The sequence below is a fragment of the Balaenoptera borealis genome (assembly GCF_965194805.1).
Source record: "Balaenoptera borealis genome assembly, chromosome: 9".
Classification (NCBI taxonomy): Eukaryota; Metazoa; Chordata; class Mammalia; order Artiodactyla; family Balaenopteridae; genus Balaenoptera; species Balaenoptera borealis.
In genome coordinates this window covers 58,330,304-58,347,859 of record NC_138873.1, presented here as the reverse complement: position 1 = coordinate 58,347,859, position 17,556 = coordinate 58,330,304, and the positions used below count along the sequence as shown (strand labels likewise).

Genomic DNA, 17,556 nt, shown 5'->3' with positions numbered 1-17,556 from the left:
GCAATGCCTGGGAATTTCCTTTTATAAAAGAAAAGTTTAATTATATTAACCTAAAATAATTAGCAACACTTCCTAAAAATGTAATCAATCGGCAAAGACTATTTTGACTCTAGAGAGATTCTTCAATTTAAAATTTGCTGAGATGCATAATCCTATTAGAAGTCAGCCCCACAAAATATTCAAAAATCACATTCAAAGCAGAACAAATATCTACTCAACATCATTCCAAAAGGACAAAAGTCAACCTGGGCACAACTGCTCTCTTTCTCTGGCTCAGGTAATGAGATACACAGGACCTGCCCTGGGTAATGTCCTTGTGAGAATTAAAATTGGACTTCTTAGCCTGCAATCAGTTACCTTGCTGCCAATCATGACCTCCATACACATACACACACACACACACCTCTCTCCAGGGGCGCCCTAACAGTCCCAAGGTACTTTGGGCCCTCTTCCTTCTAATTGTGGATGGAAGCACTTCCCTCCAGGAAGGAATCTCAGTCATCAGCAAACCTATGGAGAAATCAAGGTAGGCTATAGCTTGGACTTGCGCTTATTTCTTTTTCCTGCAGATATTGTCTTGTTCATTTTGATGTCCTCAGAACCTAGCACTGTGCCTGACACATAATAGGTGCTCAATAAATCATTTATAAATGCTTAAGGACCTATTAGCACTAACCAACTGAAGGATGGTCTCACAGTCCTTTCCAGATACATCAGAATGTTTGGTGACTTCTCATTCTTGGGCAACCCTTGGCCTTCTGAAGACTTGTGCTTTCCCTCCTTCAGCCCAAAGACTCACAGACATTTATTCTGCATTTACTGGCAGGCCAAAAATTATTCTATTTAATTTCACTGAAATAATCGCCCTAATAATTCACACTTATCCCATGTTACTTTGTAATCAGGCACAGTGCCAAGAACCTTACACATTATCCATTTAATGTTCACAACGACTCTATGAGGTAGATATAATTATTACCCACATTTTACAGATTATAAAAAAGACAGTGAAGTTAGGCAATTTGCCCACAATCACAGAGTTAGTGGCAGCGCTGGGATTTAAATAGGCAACAGACCCAGAGCCCAAACCCTTAACTAATATGCTATATTGCATAATAAAATGTAGTGATAGCTCATTTCATAACACATTTTTCAAATATCTTGTAAAACATCCCTGTGGTTATCAGAGTTTGAAACATCTCAGTAAGAAGCCTAGGGGTTAGGCTGCATCATATTCTAATAGTAGGATTACAATGTCAAACGCAGCACTGGGGAGGCCTTCCGGTTCTGCAAATCTGGAGCTGGCCACGTAGCTTCTTTACACCTCCCTCTCCTCCATTCTGCTTCTGTTTGTTGTCCTAATGTATATCTCACATTTACTTCCTACAAATAATTTTTAAAATACAACCATTATACCACTGTGGTGCCACTGTGTATTCATTTCAATAAGATTTTAAGTTCAATTCAGAATACTGACATCCCTTAAAACTTTAAAAACTATGTCCTATGCCTGGATGCTAGAAGTATATATATTTATTATTAAAGTCAGATGAACATGTTGAAGATATACTAGTACTCATTTGGGAAAGGTAAGAGCTTTGGGGAAAACAGTTTCCAATCCTGATGGAACACGCTCAGTTCCAACAAAAAAAGTTCAGGTAAAAAGGTAGAGACAGAAAGAAACCCAGCTTAGACAAGAGCAGTGAGACAAGCACAGCTGAATCGAATTTGAAGAGTGACTAACTGTTACAGAAATCGTTATGGAAAAAGAACAATGGGACAAATGTGTGGAAGTCATTGTTTCATCTCAAAAGATCCCACTTCTGTCCAACCCTTAAAATTCTACTCCTTCCCTGACACCTCCACCTTCATTTCAAGCTCCTTTGAATTCTGTGCCCTTAGCAAATAGTGCAAGTGTACCATATCATTTCAAACTAGACTAATCTGAGTTCTTAAATATTTAAATGAAACTCTTTTATTTTGTCAACTAAGTTGTAAACTACTCAAGAGAAGCCAAGACTTCTGCTTCATGTATATACGCAATAAATCATTGCAATCTGCCATCCTCTGTAAAACACTGGTGAGATAGCCATACCCAGTCCATGTAGAGAGATAGGGAACATACAAAAGCCTCCACTGATCATCAAAAATGCCACTGTCGCAGGTTTTATTCACTTTAAATTATAATTGCTGACTTGGTAAAATTGACAAAACACTGGTTCCAACTAAATTAACCTCAGAAATTTGATAAAAGCTTAGTTTCTTAGAACCCTCTTTTTCCTTGTAAACACCATTTCACCATGTAAGGCACCTTCTACCTTGCCTGGCACAAATAAGGCACTTGGTAAAGGCTGGCTTACCTCCATCCAAGCAGAAATCTCAGCTCCCTCTAGAGCATACAGTGACACCAGTGAAAAACAGGGTGAGCTTAATCAAACTATAGAAGCCACCACACACAAAGAGCACAATGCTTGGAGGGGTGTGAATGGAAGGACTGGGGAGGGGAAAGAAAATAAACACTTAAATTTGTGGATTCGAGGATTTTGAAATCCAAGTTAAAGAGGAAATTATTCATCTCCTTCCAAAGTATTTCAGTTGACCTCACATAATTGGCAAGAGCTAATAACAACAGTTAAGATATTTTGAGCATCTGCTTTCTGCCAGGTACTGTGCTATACGTACATTATCTCATTTAATCCCCCTCGGTCCTTAAAAAGTGTGTGCAAATGTCTCCATTTCACAGATGGGAAAACAGAGGGTCAAAGGAGTAGAGCTGTGCTCAAAGTCTCACAGCTATTATGCAGCAACGCATATTCGAACCTGGATCCATCTGACACCAAAGCCCACGCCTTTCCCTTGCAGGTTGCTTCGAATGATACTGTGCTTTTAAAAAAACAAAATCACGATCCTAGTGCAATATAACTTCCCAGAGTAAAAGTCACAGATGGTAAACAGATGGCCCAGACTCAGCCAGACCCCAAACGTTGTCAGTGCCCAACAAAAGCTAGTTCCTCTCTCACGGCCCTTAGCCCTGCCCTCACCATGGACCACCTCTGCCCACTGCCAGCTCTCTGGACCTTGGGATGCCTGCAGCAGGGGGAAAGGAGATGGGAAGTTACTCCTTCAGACAAGGCAGAATGTTAAATCCCTCCACTCATAGGCACTCGGGTATTTCCAGGTTCCATCTAAACTCCAACCTATCCTTTTGGCATGATGGCTTAAACACAGACACCAGCACTTCAACCCAAATGAGTTTTCTATCACCGCCTGCTCATCTGGAAAGATGTCACAAGCCAATGAGAACGGAAAACAGAGAGGAAAGCACTGGATAAGGGGAAGGAAGTAGCAGCCTTTTACTAAATTATCAAGATATGCATAATCCAAAAAAAGTAAATCAACTATCCTTCAATTAAAAAAAAAAAAGGTATGCATAATCCACCCACCTCCTCACACTCACATCTTGTACCAAACATAACAGCGTTTGCCTCATGACTACACGAAGTCAAAAGACAAAAACATGTTTCTCTGGAGTTCCAGTCAAGCCTTATTTGAATTTGTCCATCCATTCATAATAACATGGATGAATCCCTGCCTTCAAATGTAATGATCCATGTTTTTCCACGATGTGACTCAAAGATCAGAACCCTTCTCCTCCCAACAGCCAGAGAAGAGTGGTCAGGCTGGTCATTTAGTAAGCACCAAGCGTCCTCCACCCAGGAAGTAAAGGGGAGGTCCTGTGAGTCAGTGCCATCCAGGTCAGGGTAACAGCAAAGGAAGGAGTGGAAGCCAGAGGGGCCTGCGGAAGGGGAAGCGGCCAGGCAGTGGCACTGCCAAAGGGCCAGAGGATGACGCACCTGCCCAGAGCATGCTGGGAAGCTCTCCATCCCCAGCCCCTGAACAGAGTCCCCAGGGGACGACCTTTTCTGCCATTATCCTTCAAAAACAGAAAAGGGCCAGGGCTGACGCCCGGAAACACTCTCTCTCTCTGTCTCTCTCTCTTGGAAATAGCCTGCCACCACAGGAGGTAATTTGGTGTCTCATGTGATAAAAAAAGGATGACTTGGTTTGCCAATTCACTGACTTTTGTTTAACAAGAACATAAAATATGGGGCTTCCCTGGTGGTGCAGTGGTTGAGAATCTGCCTGCCAATGCAGGGGACACGGGTTTGAGCCCTGGTCTGGGAGGATCCCACATGCCGCGGAGCGGCTAGGCCCGTGAGCCACGACTACTGAGCCTGCGCGTCTGGAGCCTGTGCTCCGCAACAAGAGAGGCCATGATAGTGAGAGGCCCGCGCACCGCGATGAAGAGTGGCCCCCGCTCGCCAGAACTGGAGAAAGCCCTTGCACAGAAACGAAGACCCAACACACCCAAAAATAAATAAATAAATTAATTAAAAAAAAAAAAAAAGAACATAAAATGTTAAATCTGATTGCAGAAAAGAAATAATTAGTAATAGCAATATTGTATCTGTGTAATCTAAAGGCAAGCAATTCAATAAAAAACTAAAATGTTTGCAGGCCACATTTTTTCTTACACAGTGAAAATGCCCTTAAAGGAAAAAAAAAAGATACATTCTTAACTGAATGTCGTTGAGAAGGTAGCACTGCTAATTTAACCCCCTCAATTGTCAATACCTGTACATACTTGTGAAGCAGCAACACAGAGGCAGAACTTTCATGTTCCATCATGAGACCAGATGAAAGCCTATCCAGAAGTTGGGTGGCCTGACACTACAGCCCTTACTCATTTAAAGCCATTCCTCTCTCCCAGACATTTTCTCCCCCACCATCACCGTACAGAGAACTGGGGGATACAGGTGACATTCCAGGCTTTAACCCTGGCTCACTACTTACTCAGCAGGTCTGACCTCAGCTTCCTCAACTAGAAAATGGGGAGTCTGATCCCGGCCCCAACCACTGTACAGAGATGTCAAAAGAGCAAATTAAGTAATGAATGTGGCAGCGCTTTAAAAGAAATATGTATTCAGCATGGGGGGAAAATGTTGAGTATAAATGAGAAATTCAAAACTAAATACAGATCATTTTGATTAAAACAATTACAATTAGTGAAAAGTGTATGAAAGATAAGGTTATTTAAGTGAGTACTGGTATTAGGTACTGTAAAACAGACTAAATGTCCGAGCCCTTTCCTTTAATAAAAGGTAGTTTGTTTTGGTAGTTATAAAATTATTATTAATTACTATTAATAGCTTTGGTTGTTATAAATTACTATCTATACAAATGTGTTTTCAATTTGCTTCTATGACCATTCAGTTACATAAAAGATCATTTGAAAAGGACAAAAGGGGCTTTGATGTTCAATATTATCCTAATAATAATTCAACACAATTAGGGATCAAACCTAATTTATGGGTATACATTGGTACATGATTATTATTTTTCATGATCAAAAACATTAAACCTATGCAATGAGTGCTCCATCGATCTGAGGCACGAGAATAAATTATTTCGTATTTTGGTGTAGATTGCTAAGTCAAAAGGTGCTTCATTCGACACTACTTGTAATAGAAAAGGGTGGTTTTGCTACAAAAGCCAGAAAAATAAAGTCCATTTTTATAACTACTCAAATTATTGGTCAAGTTTTTAAAAAGCATTTTCTAAAATTTCCTACTAGTAATAGCAATAATATCACTGGGCCTTTAAATTAATTAAAAAAATTTTTAAATTTAAGTGCTCAAATTAGCTCAGTACTATTAACACACTTGAAAGGCAAACTAATATGAGCATATTTTAGTGTCTGCTGCTTTATGGTAAGGATACGTAAGGGTTTATAGTCACAGAATATGTTAACACTTAAAAACCCTTTTTAATTGTGAGAACTACGGTGGTTTTATGCAAAGAAGAACAAAAATTATGGGACCTGCAATAATTACAGTGTAGACACCGTCTTTTTTTTTTCTTTTCTATGAAGAAAGTATGTCTCCTTTGGCATTTGCCCTAACTTTTCTACAAATTCAAAGGATTATTCAGTAGATAGCAAGTGTTATATAGACCACTAATGTAAATTGTCTCTATTTGTTCTGCTTTCTGTAACACTGAGATAGAAAGTGTAAGACAGAAAATTACTTTCTTCTATATGTTCAGTGAATCACTCTAAAACAGCACGTGAGATTTTCCACTGAAACACTGTTCTATTCTAAACTTAGGAAATAAACAGAGAAGGCTTCTTTACCAACAACAATAACAACAAAAAAATGGTTGAAGATATGAAATGTATCTGATTCCAAAATTACCAAATTACTCTGAAAATCTTCTCTCTTACTTTCCAAGCAAAATATCAGAATTGTATTAGCTTACAAGTCTCATTAGAAGTCTAGTTTAAAATACACTAACATTTACTACTATATCCTACAGAAGTTGCCTCACAAAATATTGTCTATCAGTCATCCTAAATGAGGTCACACATCAGTGAGTACTTGATGAATTTCAGTGGCGGATTGTCTTTAATGGCATTGGTAAACTAGATCTCATGTATATTTTTGCAACCTTCTACACACAGTAATTTGAACACTTCAAATGTGCCATAATAAATGTACAGTGGCTATGTAGGAGAATGTTATTTAAGGATGATGCATCATGATGTCTGTAGCTTACTTTAAGATGATTCAGTGGAGAAATAAATGTATATACAAATAGACATACATATAGGAAGAGAGAGACAGAAAGCAAATATGGCTTGTATTATAGATGATGTGTATGTGGATATTCATTGTACTATTCTTTCAACTTTTTTGTATGTTTGCAAAATTTACATTTTAAAATATTTTAAAATGAGATGGTTACACCTTACTGGTTGATCCTTAAAAGTAGATTTAAAAAGTTTAATTTTTAAAACATAAAGAGAATCAAGACTGTTCATTTTTCTAGAAATTACTTTTCACAGTTTATTGGGTGTTCCACATTTTCTATTTTCTTCACATTAAGTACTAATGTTTTCCATCTGAACTGGTTATGAATAACTAACACTACTAATTAAACAAACTCGAGGAAATACAAATTCAAGAAAATTACGTTGGTTTCACACAGTATGCTCTTTTTCACTCTCCATACTTTCTGTCTGGACTTTCCCCACATTCACTGTTACTAGACACTAGCTGCATTTACCTCTCCTCTTGAAAATAATCAGGGAGCAGGGCCTGTCATACTTAACACTTATTTCAAACCCTGTGGGCACTCAAAGTTTATAAGAAAGATTTTTTTTTTAAGCTAACAGGGTATGTGTGTCTTATAGAAAGTCACGAGCTGGTCAGCTTTTTTTTTTCCTGTTTTGGGGTTTTTTTGGGGGTGGGGCGAGTTTTAATGAAGAGCTATACAAGCTTCAGGGAACCTCAAGGACCCAGAGAAAAACTAAGAAAAAAATTTAAATTTAATCATAATGTCTTCTCCCTTTCTTCTCCAGATTTCCAGAACACCAACATTTTGTACACTGGTCAGACAAAAGCCAGTAAAAACACCACCTGCCTCTAAAATTCCTACAGTCACTGTCGCAGCCGCTTATTAAAACAAGGTTACTGAACATTTCTATTCATCACTGCTTTTGTTAGATAATAATGACTAATTTTTCTAGGCATATTTTAACTTCAACAATAAATTTGCCACCAGGAAATTAGACAAATGAGTTTCTGGGACTGTGTATAGAATAGTGGGCCTGTGCCCTTTAAAATGGTCACTTTCATGAAAAACAAAAATGGCATGAGGAAATGTTCTAGCTAAAAGAGACTTCGAGAAACAGAAAGCTGAATGCAATGTGTGATCCTGGATTGGATCCTGGACCTTAACAAAATAATAGAAGTTTTTCTACAAAGGACATTATTGAGACAACTGGAGAAATTTGAATAAGGTCTGTATATTGGATAATAGTATTGTATTTGTGTTAAAGTTCTTGCTTTTCATAATTCTACTGTGGTTATATGAGTGAATGTCCTTGTTCTTAGGAAGCACACACTTCAGCTTTTAGGGGTAAAAGAGCATGATGGCTGTACTTACTCTCAAATAGTTCATAAAAAGATAGAAATATTTGTGCACGTATATGTACACGTGTATATATTTGGAGGGGGAAGGGAAGGAAGGGAGAGATTGGGAATGACAAAGCATAGTGGCAGAATGCTAACCACTGGTAAAAATCTGGGTGAAGGCTATACAGGGGTGCTTTATACTTTCTTACATCTTTTCCAAAAGTATAAAATTATTTCAAAATGAATTTTTAAAAAAATACTTCAAATAAATTCCCAGATTTGCCCAATTAAAAAAAAAATGAGTTTCTGATGAATGTAGCTTCCACCAAAATGCCACACCTTCATTCGACCAATGACTACTTAAAATTCTCTCTACTTTCATGATATGAAAACCTCTTCACAAAGTATGCTATTAAACTGTCTAAATTTGGAAAACATCTGGCCTGTCAAGTTATTTGGGGGGCTTGTGGTTTTAAGTATATTGTTTGAGGTGGTGTATTTGGAAAGAATTCACTTATCATTCTCAGGCTTCATAGAGAACTAGCCCTGAAAACAAATGTATGTGGTAGTTCACTGCTACCATAGAGAATCAATAGCCATCTATTTAATTTGCTAAGACAATGTAAATTAGTAACTTCCAGCCAGATGTGTGATATACACATCAAACAAACTGCAACCTGTTCATTATGAAAATCTTGTCAACACACACAGAGCCACTTGATGACATTCCATCTAAGGCAGTTTCCACATTTGCAGCTATAAAAATTGTCCTAAGAATTTTTATACAAAGAATTGGAGCTGAGCCTCATAAAAGGGTAATCAATTTCAGCTTTTCATCTTGTGTGCTTCTGTGTGTTTATTTCTACTTTCATTCAGAGGTATAAAACATTCAGAAAAATGTGTGCGATGTTATTTTTCCCTCTGTAAATCATTTATCCTCATTACATCTTTTTAATCTGATGTAGAGTTGGGAGCCTAATCCTGCAGCTCTGAAGAAGTGTGTAGAGTGAAGAATGACAGAGTCAACAGAAGAAAGAAAGTACACTTATCCCCTGGAAAACAGAACAGAATATTTCAAAATGACTCTAAACATAAATTAAGTTTACCCATTGGGAGGTCTAACTTGCATTCTGATCATTTATATGGGGTTGTGTGACTATATACCCGCTGTTTGATAAAAAAGGATTATAACCACAGAACAGAGTGTATGTATAACACTCGTGGTGTCTCAGACATACAAAGCACCTTCTTAAAGAATGTCCGTTTCCTTTCCATGGTGAGCAGACATAATTTTTCACTCTTTAATACTTCTACTCCACAAAGTGGCTTATTTTATGAATTATGTTTTGCCATTTTCTCTTACGTTTATTTAAACAATATGAAAAACTGCATTCATAAAATAGATGGTTTTGTTTCATGGTACCCCAAATACTGGTATGTTTTCTGCTCTCTGTTAAAATCCACAGCTCTCTTGCTATTACAAGAACCTAACAGTATTTGTTTTAATACCATTTACTAAAAGGAAAGAAATAAAAAGGTTCTTCTTAATAACCAGCTATTATTCTTGAATACTGAATCCTCATTTAAACCAAATTCATTTTCCAAGCCTACTGAATTAAATTTTCTTATTAAACAGGGCACAGAGTAAATAATCTTATTGCCAAGCATAATATTTCCAACTACTACATTTTTAATTTGTTAATTTAAAAGAACGTGAAATGAATCTACTCCTCATGGCCAATAGTACAGTCTGATTCCAAATAACACCCTTTAACCAACTTCCTAATGTCAAAATAGCATTTCTACTAAGTGCCCTGGTGTGTCAGCGCTTCCAAAGTAAATAACTGCTGAGGTAACCTAAAATCACAAGAATTTCAACCTCTACCAAAAAGAAAAAAGGAAAAAAAAAAAAAAAAAGGTAACTCTGCACACAAAAGGGTTCTTCATAAAGGCTTCAACCCCAAGCAATTCTATTTTCACAAACATTATGCAGAACGTGCTTTCTTCAAGAGGGGCACACCAGGACACGTGATCAGCCTGCAGGGCCACACCGCTAACCGGAAATGATTATTGTTTCTGGAAAGAGTAAGGCTCCAATGCAGCCACCGAGGCCGCCCAACCAGCCGCGCCCGCAGGTGGCCCCGCGAGGCCGGCTCCTCACGCAGCGAGGATACTGCAGGACAAGCCGGGCCTGGGCGCCCGCCAAGACTTGCAGTCTTAGCTCAGGTCGGGTCCCTTTGCTTTCTGGAGGTTAAAGTTAGACCCTCCTGGTCACTTAAACCCCCTTTGTGGTTCAGGGAAGGAATCACTCTCTCAGAACTCTTAACTTTGATTGGAGACTCTGGTTAAAATTAAGAACTTCAAACCCAGCTTTGAAAAAGTGAAACAGATGTCCTGTTTATTAACTATAAACGGCTCCGTACGTGGGACCCTCCTCTCTCTCTCTCTTTCCTGCCGCATTGTTTTATTTAATGCAGAGTTAGATTAAAAGGTTAAAAGAGAGAGAGTAGAAAGCAAATATGGACTGTGGATGGGAAAAGTCCTAAATCTTTCTCTAGAACGTAAGAGAGTCTCTTCATAACGGCGAAAGTGCTGGAGCTGCCCCTCAGCCAGCGCTCAGGGTCAACACCGGCGTCCCCCGCGGACCCCAGTCTCGCCTAACCCGGCCGTGCCCACCACCTGCACCCTCGTGGAAACCAGGGTCGCCTGCAGTGGGCAAAGGGGTCCCAGACTTGCACTCACGTGAGGACATAGTTGACGCTGACGATACAGTGCGGCCTGGACGAGCGGCTGTTGTGCACGATGGTCGCATAGCTCTGCACCCACACCCAGCCGCCGTGCTTCGCCAGGAACCGGTAGTATTTGGTGGTCACCTGCCCCTTTACCAGCACTGATGGAGAGACACAAGGCAGCTGATGGGGAACGGACCCGCTCCTGAACCGGTCCAAATGTAATCCCTGGCGGTGGGAGGGCGGGTCCCCCGTGAGCCCTAATAACTGCTCCCAGGGCAGGAGGGAGAGACAACCAGAACGTTCCCAAATGAACCGACTGTCCTGTTCCTTTGCAGCGAGTGCTCCGGTCCCTCACGGTTAGCAAAGAGGGCAACACTTAAAGTTGGGGGATTCCCGGCACTCGACGTTCTACCTACGGAAGGGAGGGTCTGGGCCGCTCGACTCCGATGCTCACGTTCCCTTTCTCGGAGATTAAACTCAAAGCAAAGCTGTATCCAAAGCTGAAGCAAGTCAACGCGCGTGAGCCAAGTGGCCGAGCCTCGGTTTCCGTTTCCATCTTGGTGGGGGAGGGGAGCGGCTATCAATAGGAGAACAAGACCCATCCTGGGAGAACTTCACCCAGAAACTCAGAGGCTCTCCCTCGGCCTGTGTGAGGGCCCGCGGATGAGGAGGGAAATGAGGTGGGGCCGGTGCTGGGACAGGCGCCCGTAGGGCCTCTCCTACCACCCCCCCTCCCCTCCCCCCACCGTCCTCCGCCCCGGGCCGGGCAGCGTGGCGCCTTACGCAGGTGGTGGGCGCAGCGCAGGTGGAAGGTGTCGCAGCCGTGCACGTGGTGGTACAGGGTCTTCTCAATCAGGTCCTGAGGCTCGTACCCCGTCAGCTCCGCCACTCTGCGGAGAGCAACCCCAGCGGGATGAGCGCGGGCTGCTGGGCCGCCCCCACCCTCGACAGCCGCCTCAGCGCTGGGTGCCCACCCTCACTTCGCAGGGCCCCGTCAGTTCGCCTCATCTGCAAAATGGGCTCATAAGGTAGACGAGGAGCTCTCAGTGACTGAGCGGGGGCCGCCCTTCCGCTAGGGGTGACCCCTTCCCGCCCTGACCGCCCACCTGGAGTCCAGGAAGATGAGCTTCATGTCCAGGCTGGCGCGGAACATGAACATGTTGCTGTGCAGCTTGATCTCCGTGACGGCGCTGGGAGGCAGCGAGTGGCCCACGGCCACCAGGCCCACGTTCTGGTAGCAGCCGTCGAAGGGGGACATGTCCAGGCTGTACTGGCGGATCTTCAGGTATCCGCTGCAGTGAATGACCTGAGGCGGACGGTGAGGGCGGGAGACTCAGCCACAGCCAGGAAACATCCAAAAAGGGGGCGAAGGGACTGAAACATTTGGAGACTCTCCTCGGCCACAAACGCCTGTGGGCCAGGCCCGCGCATTGAAGTGTCCAAAGTTATTGGGGCTCCAACGTGTCTCAAGTTGTACGACTGTACTGCCCCAGTGAGCTCACTTGGGAGCTGAGGAAAATGCAGAGGCCTGAGCCCGGCCAACCCTAATGCATCCGGATCGCGAAGTGGGGCCCTGGAACCTGCATTCTGATCATGTTTCGTGCTGTTAAACAAGAAAAACTTGGATGCCAGCTAAAGCGCTGGTTCTTAACCTCTGGCAGGGGAGGGGGCAACATCTGACGCTGTGAGTAAACTCTAAGAATCTACCGGAGTTACCGACCGTTTCAGACGCTTTACACATCCCTGAGGCCCATTGCGTGCCCCAGGTTAAGACCCCCAGCGGCCAGGCAGTACCCGGACCCAGTGAGACGTACGCAATCTTAAAACGTAGTCCCCAGGTGTTCGCGAAGTTTAATGGCCCTGGCGGTGCGCCCGGCGCTGTGACACGTGCGGGGCACTGTGGTCCCGGCGGCCGGAACCTCCCTCCCAGGCCGCCGCACGCGCCTGTGGTCCTGCCCCGTTCACCTGCACCAGGCTCGGTGGCCGCGGCCGTCACGGGGCGTGGATCTCCCCTCTCAGCCACGCACCTTGTAGCCGCCGCAGGTGAGGCCCGCGTTCCTCTTGGCCAAGACGCACTTCATCCTCAGGAAGAAGGAGCGCTCGATCTCGTACTCTGGAGAGAGGAGCGGAGGGAGGCGCAGGGCGTGAGGCCGGCGGCGCGGCGCCATGTCCCTGCCACGGCTAACGGAGGAAGAGCTACCAGGGACTGCGATGGGCCGGAGTGCCGCCGGCGCGCGTCCGCCTTACCCTGGACGAAGTGAGAGTGGTAGGGCTGGTGAGCCGTGAGCACCGCCGTCATCTCGTCGTGGTCTGCAGGGTGGATGTATTCGTAAATGCTGTTCCCGGTCAGCTCTACCTGTAAAGAGGGGGGTATCACCGTCTCCGAGGAGGTGGGATGCCCCACGGAGGGGCTGGAAGATTGAGCCGGGGGTCCGCAGGGCTATGAGGACAGGAGCCACAGCTCTAGAGTCGGTCCTGAGTTCTAATTCCAGTTCTGCTGCCTGCTACTTATTGCAACCCATCTAAGCCTCAGTTTCCTTATCTATGAGAGGAAAGAATAATAATAGTAATTGAAGTAGTAATAGTAGTAGCTTCCTGGCAATGTTCTGGTGAAGACATCACGACATGAGTATGTAACCACCTCCCATGGTCTTTGGCTTATGGTAGCAGCTCAAAAAGGTAGCCATTGTTTGGGCTTGGGGCGGATGCTAAAGGATAAGTAGAGGAAGAGGGAGATCCAGACCTCCTGCCAGCTGAGATGTTTCCAGTCCCAGAAACACGTATAAAAGCTTTGGGAAAGCCCCACCCCGACCCTACCCCCAGCCTCCAGCCCTGGCTGTAAACATTGAAGGCTGGAGGTGTGGACCACTCACCTACCTGAGAAAGACCCAGGTGGACTGAGGCTGTCTCCGAGATGTACATGATCTTCCCATCTGGGGCCACCACAAAGATGAAGCCATCCAAGGTCTGGGGAGACAGAAACCATTGAATGGAGAGCCCTCTGGGCCATCGAGAGAAATTGGGGGTGGCGGTACAGAAGTTAGAGATGTTCTGCCAGAAGTGCAGAGTGATGGAGTAGACAGGGCCTGGCAGGAAATAGGGCAAAGAAAACCAGCCACAAGAGTCTCTCTTTTGTTCATTCCAAATTTGTAAGCATGGGACATGCGACACCCTAGGAGAGACTCTAGGAAGTGTTGGACAAGGCTACTGCCCTCCAAGACTGAGGATTCACCAAAATGGACAAAGCAGACATATCTGGAACATACACAAACATTCTGGGGGGAAAAACATCACAGCCTGTGATAAGAGGTGGGTTAGGTTCTAGGGGTGATGGTCACCGAGCAAACCAGAAGTTTCCTGTGTCAGTCTGGGAGAGTTTCATAGTGGGACATTCTATAATGGAAAGAGTGCTACCAGGGTTTGGGAAATAGTAGGCACTGGGAGATGTGGAAGGGCTGGCAGTTTGAAAAGTTTGTAGATAGAAGGCAGCTGGCCAGTGGCTCTGGAAAGAGTCCAGGAGAGGGGGATTTAGGAGATGGGAGGCTTTCCTGGCAGCAAGCCCATAGAGTGGTGCTACAGTGTGTATGTGTGTGTTTACATTGATGCATCAAACTGGCAGGCTCTCCATGAAGAAAAGTCTTCGATTTTCACTGTTCCTTTATCTCTGTGAATGAGGCTTCAGTCCAGGCAGTGAAGCATAAGGATGAGTCAGATCCTGCTCTCAAGGATCTGGAAGTCCAAAAGGGACAACTGGCCTAAAGACAGATATAATGAACATACAGCTGAATAGACAGTGCTGTGAGGGCCTGGAGACTGAGTGGCCAGAGGCCTGGGGGAGAACCAGAGTGGCTTTAGGAGAGCTGTTTGAGCAGAGCCTTGAAAAGGAAGCTTGAACATGAGAAGGGAAGAAGGGTACCCTAGGCAGAAGGAATGGCGTAGGGAAAGCAGGGACTGTGGGTGGAGGTTGGATCTGGTGTATTCAGGTTTGATGAGTTTGGTGTACCAGAGATGAGGCTGAGGAACTACACTGGTGCTGGATTTTTGCAGAGTTTGAGATGTCAGTCTGTGGAATTGGGAGATGCTCCTGCAGGCATCAGATTCCAACAGAGGTTTCTAAGCAGGGAAGTAGAATGCTTAGATGTGTTTTCTTTATTTTTGTTTTTTTTTTTTCTCCTGGCAGAATGTGAACAGTGATCTATAGGAGGACAGAGTGGAAATGAGGAGATCAGAGACGGTCAAAGCTGAAATTGGGTGGTCACAAGGAAGATGAGGTGGGGGAAGAGTCTAAGTCAAAGGTGGTTCTGGCTATTGTGGAATTTGTGGTGGCAGAAAGAGAAGCTGAGACTGACTTCAAGATCATTGAAAATTTAGGGAGGCCTGGTGGGTTTTTGTATGAGTGGAATTCTGGAAGAAGGAGATAATGAATTCTTGTCTTAGGTATGCTAAACTTCAGGTATATGCAGATTTCCATTTGGATGTGTCCAGACGGCAGTAGGAAATAAAGGTCTGGCTCTCAGGAGGGGTGTCTAGACAAGAAACCAGTGGGGTCATGCAAATGTGAGGAAAGGAGTTGAAGTGGTGGTGTTGGTTGAGATACCCCAGGAAGCCCTGAAGCTGTGAGAGGAGAAACAGAGCTGGAACCTTGGGGGGAATGCCAGCATTTACAACCAGTCAGTAGTGGGAAAACCTAGAAGAGCAGGCAGAGAGGGAGAAGAATCCAGGAAACTGTGCTACTTTAGAGACCCAGGGAGAGGCAGAATGTCAAGTAAGCAGTGTCACCTCCATCCAGTCTTTGCCCAAATGTCACCTTCCCAGTGAGGCCCTCTGCAACCGTCCCCATTTAAAATGGCACCACTCAAACACAGCTCGCCTCCTTCACCTTCTTCTTTCTCTACATGGCACCTACACCACCTGTCATACCATGCTGTGCACCTGTGTGGGTTTGCAAGGCTGCTCTCCTTAGAATGTCCGCTCCATGAGGACAGGGCTTTCTGTCTGGCATACAGTTGGGCCTCCTATGTTTGTGGAATGAACAAGGTCAGGTGTGATAAGAGTTGAGCATCTTATGCTGGATATCAAAATATAGTGAAGCCTGTGCAGAGCACACCAGCTGTGAGAGATGCCAGAGTGCAAGCGGTGTGGGAGTGGGGGGGGCAGAGTAAGCAATGGAAATTGGGAGGATCATTAAGTCCTACAAGGAGTTTGGGATGAACACTAGGAAAAAGACTGGGCAAGAACTAGAAGGGGTGAGGGACTGTTTGGGTTTTGCTCTCTTGTTTATGTTGATGAGGAAAGTTAGCTGGGAATATGGAGAGCTTTGGGTGGGGGGTCAGTTGTTGAGAGATAACTGATGAAAGACAACTTTCTCTCTCCTGAGAAAGGGGAGAGACAGAATCTTTTTAGTTAAATTCGGAGGCGTGGAGGCCAGGCCTGGGAGGAAATGCTCACACAGGGCCTCTCTTTGCTCTACGAAACTGAAATCTCTTTTGGCCTCTGGGAATGAAGGAGGCACAGGGTAGTGATGGGACAGGAAAGGCCACGGCACTCCTGCCATGAGATGCTGCTCATGTCTGGTCCAGGAGGGCGAACCGGCACAGAGCCCCCAATCCGATGCTGCTCGGGTTGGAGGCTCCCACGGGAGGAGCCCGTGGTGGACTTGAATAATAAGAATAAGGGGGTGCAGGGTGGGATAAAAGTGTCAAGCCTAAAAATGCCCCCGGGAGTTTTACTATTTTAAATATTTGCTAGGCGACTTACGCGGGCAACGGGCAATTTAAAACGGTGTACACTGCAAACAGCGCGGTAATGGGCGCCTCCACACTGGATAAACTCATTACTCAGGGAGGTGTATGTGTGTACGCGCGAGGGTCCGCACACGGCCAGGGCAGGCCTGGGGTGAGGGCGGGTGGAGAGACAGGAGGGATCCCGGGGGCTACAGGGAGGAGGTGAAACGAGTTGCGTACGCAGCTGGATCCGGGACGTGTGGACTTAAAGCCCTGACGGGCATTTCTACCAGATTCCCGTTATTTCCTGGTTAAATTCTTCATTTGGGACGGTTTTGCAGCCCGGCCTCGGCAGCTTGGCCTCCGGTTCCCTCCGCTGAATGGCGTCAGATGGCGCCCCCTCCCTCCGTTCAGCCGTCCTGATTCGGGCCTTACCGGGCTCCCTTCCAAACCCAACGCGCCGATCGTCACCTCGAGAGGCGCCTTCCACACCCAGCGAGGTTAAGAGCTAAACATTTTAACTCTACAAGGAGTCGTAGGGGCTGCGAAACGGCCACCTCCGGACGGGATCCCATTTTCCGAAAAACAAGAATCCTGGCTCGGGGACCGGCACCCGGGCCCTCGAAGCACGTGCGCCGCCGGGAGGCCCAAGTCAGTACCTGGAGCAAGTGGGAGCCCAGTTCGCGGCCTACGTTGTCCAGGGGACTGGTCCTGCTCGAGTGGCCCCACGCTTCGCCGAGCCCTGTGGAGACACAGAGACACCCTTAAAAGACGCACTCCGACCAGGCTGGCGGTGTGAGACTAGCTTCGCGGTTTTGTCACCCAGGCAGGCTTGCACGCACGACCTGATACCACCCGGGCTCCCTCCCCACCTAGACCGCAGGGACGCGAGAGGGTAAATGACGGCTCTGCCCGCTCAGCTTCTAACGGGTTTAACAGAAGTGAGGCTCCCTTTCCCTCTGCTCGACCAGCCCGGGCTTCTCAGGAAGGGCAGGGTCCTGGCTGAGCGCCCCTACCCACCCCGCCCCGGGGAGGACCACAAGTGGCCGAGTTTGGGGACAGTCTGTGCCCAGAAGGGGCCCGGACACCGCACCAGAGCGATAACTTTGGCGTAGGTTCACTGGT

General features: G+C 45.3%; 1 protein-coding gene across 7 annotated transcripts in view; it reads right to left on the bottom strand.

Moving 5' to 3' along the window:
* SIM1 (SIM bHLH transcription factor 1) overlaps window positions 1–17,556 on the bottom strand; it is a 95,462-nt gene that overhangs the window by 45,790 nt on the left and 32,116 nt on the right. For 6 of the 7 annotated variants that reach the window (XM_082405230.1, XM_082405228.1, XM_082405229.1 and 3 more), the window contains 7 exons: window positions 17,091–17,173; window positions 13,586–13,675; window positions 12,956–13,064; window positions 12,736–12,821; window positions 11,815–12,014; window positions 11,492–11,598; window positions 10,719–10,866 (listed from right to left, as the gene is read on the bottom strand). In XM_082405230.1, the coding sequence (XP_082261356.1) occupies window positions 10,719–10,866; window positions 11,492–11,598; window positions 11,815–12,014; window positions 12,736–12,821; window positions 12,956–13,064; window positions 13,586–13,675; window positions 17,091–17,173 (823 nt within the window). The remainder of the gene's footprint in view (window positions 1–10,718; window positions 10,867–11,491; window positions 11,599–11,814; window positions 12,015–12,735; window positions 12,822–12,955; window positions 13,065–13,585; window positions 13,676–17,090; window positions 17,174–17,556) is intronic. The other variant, XM_082405232.1, reaches the window with a different exon arrangement.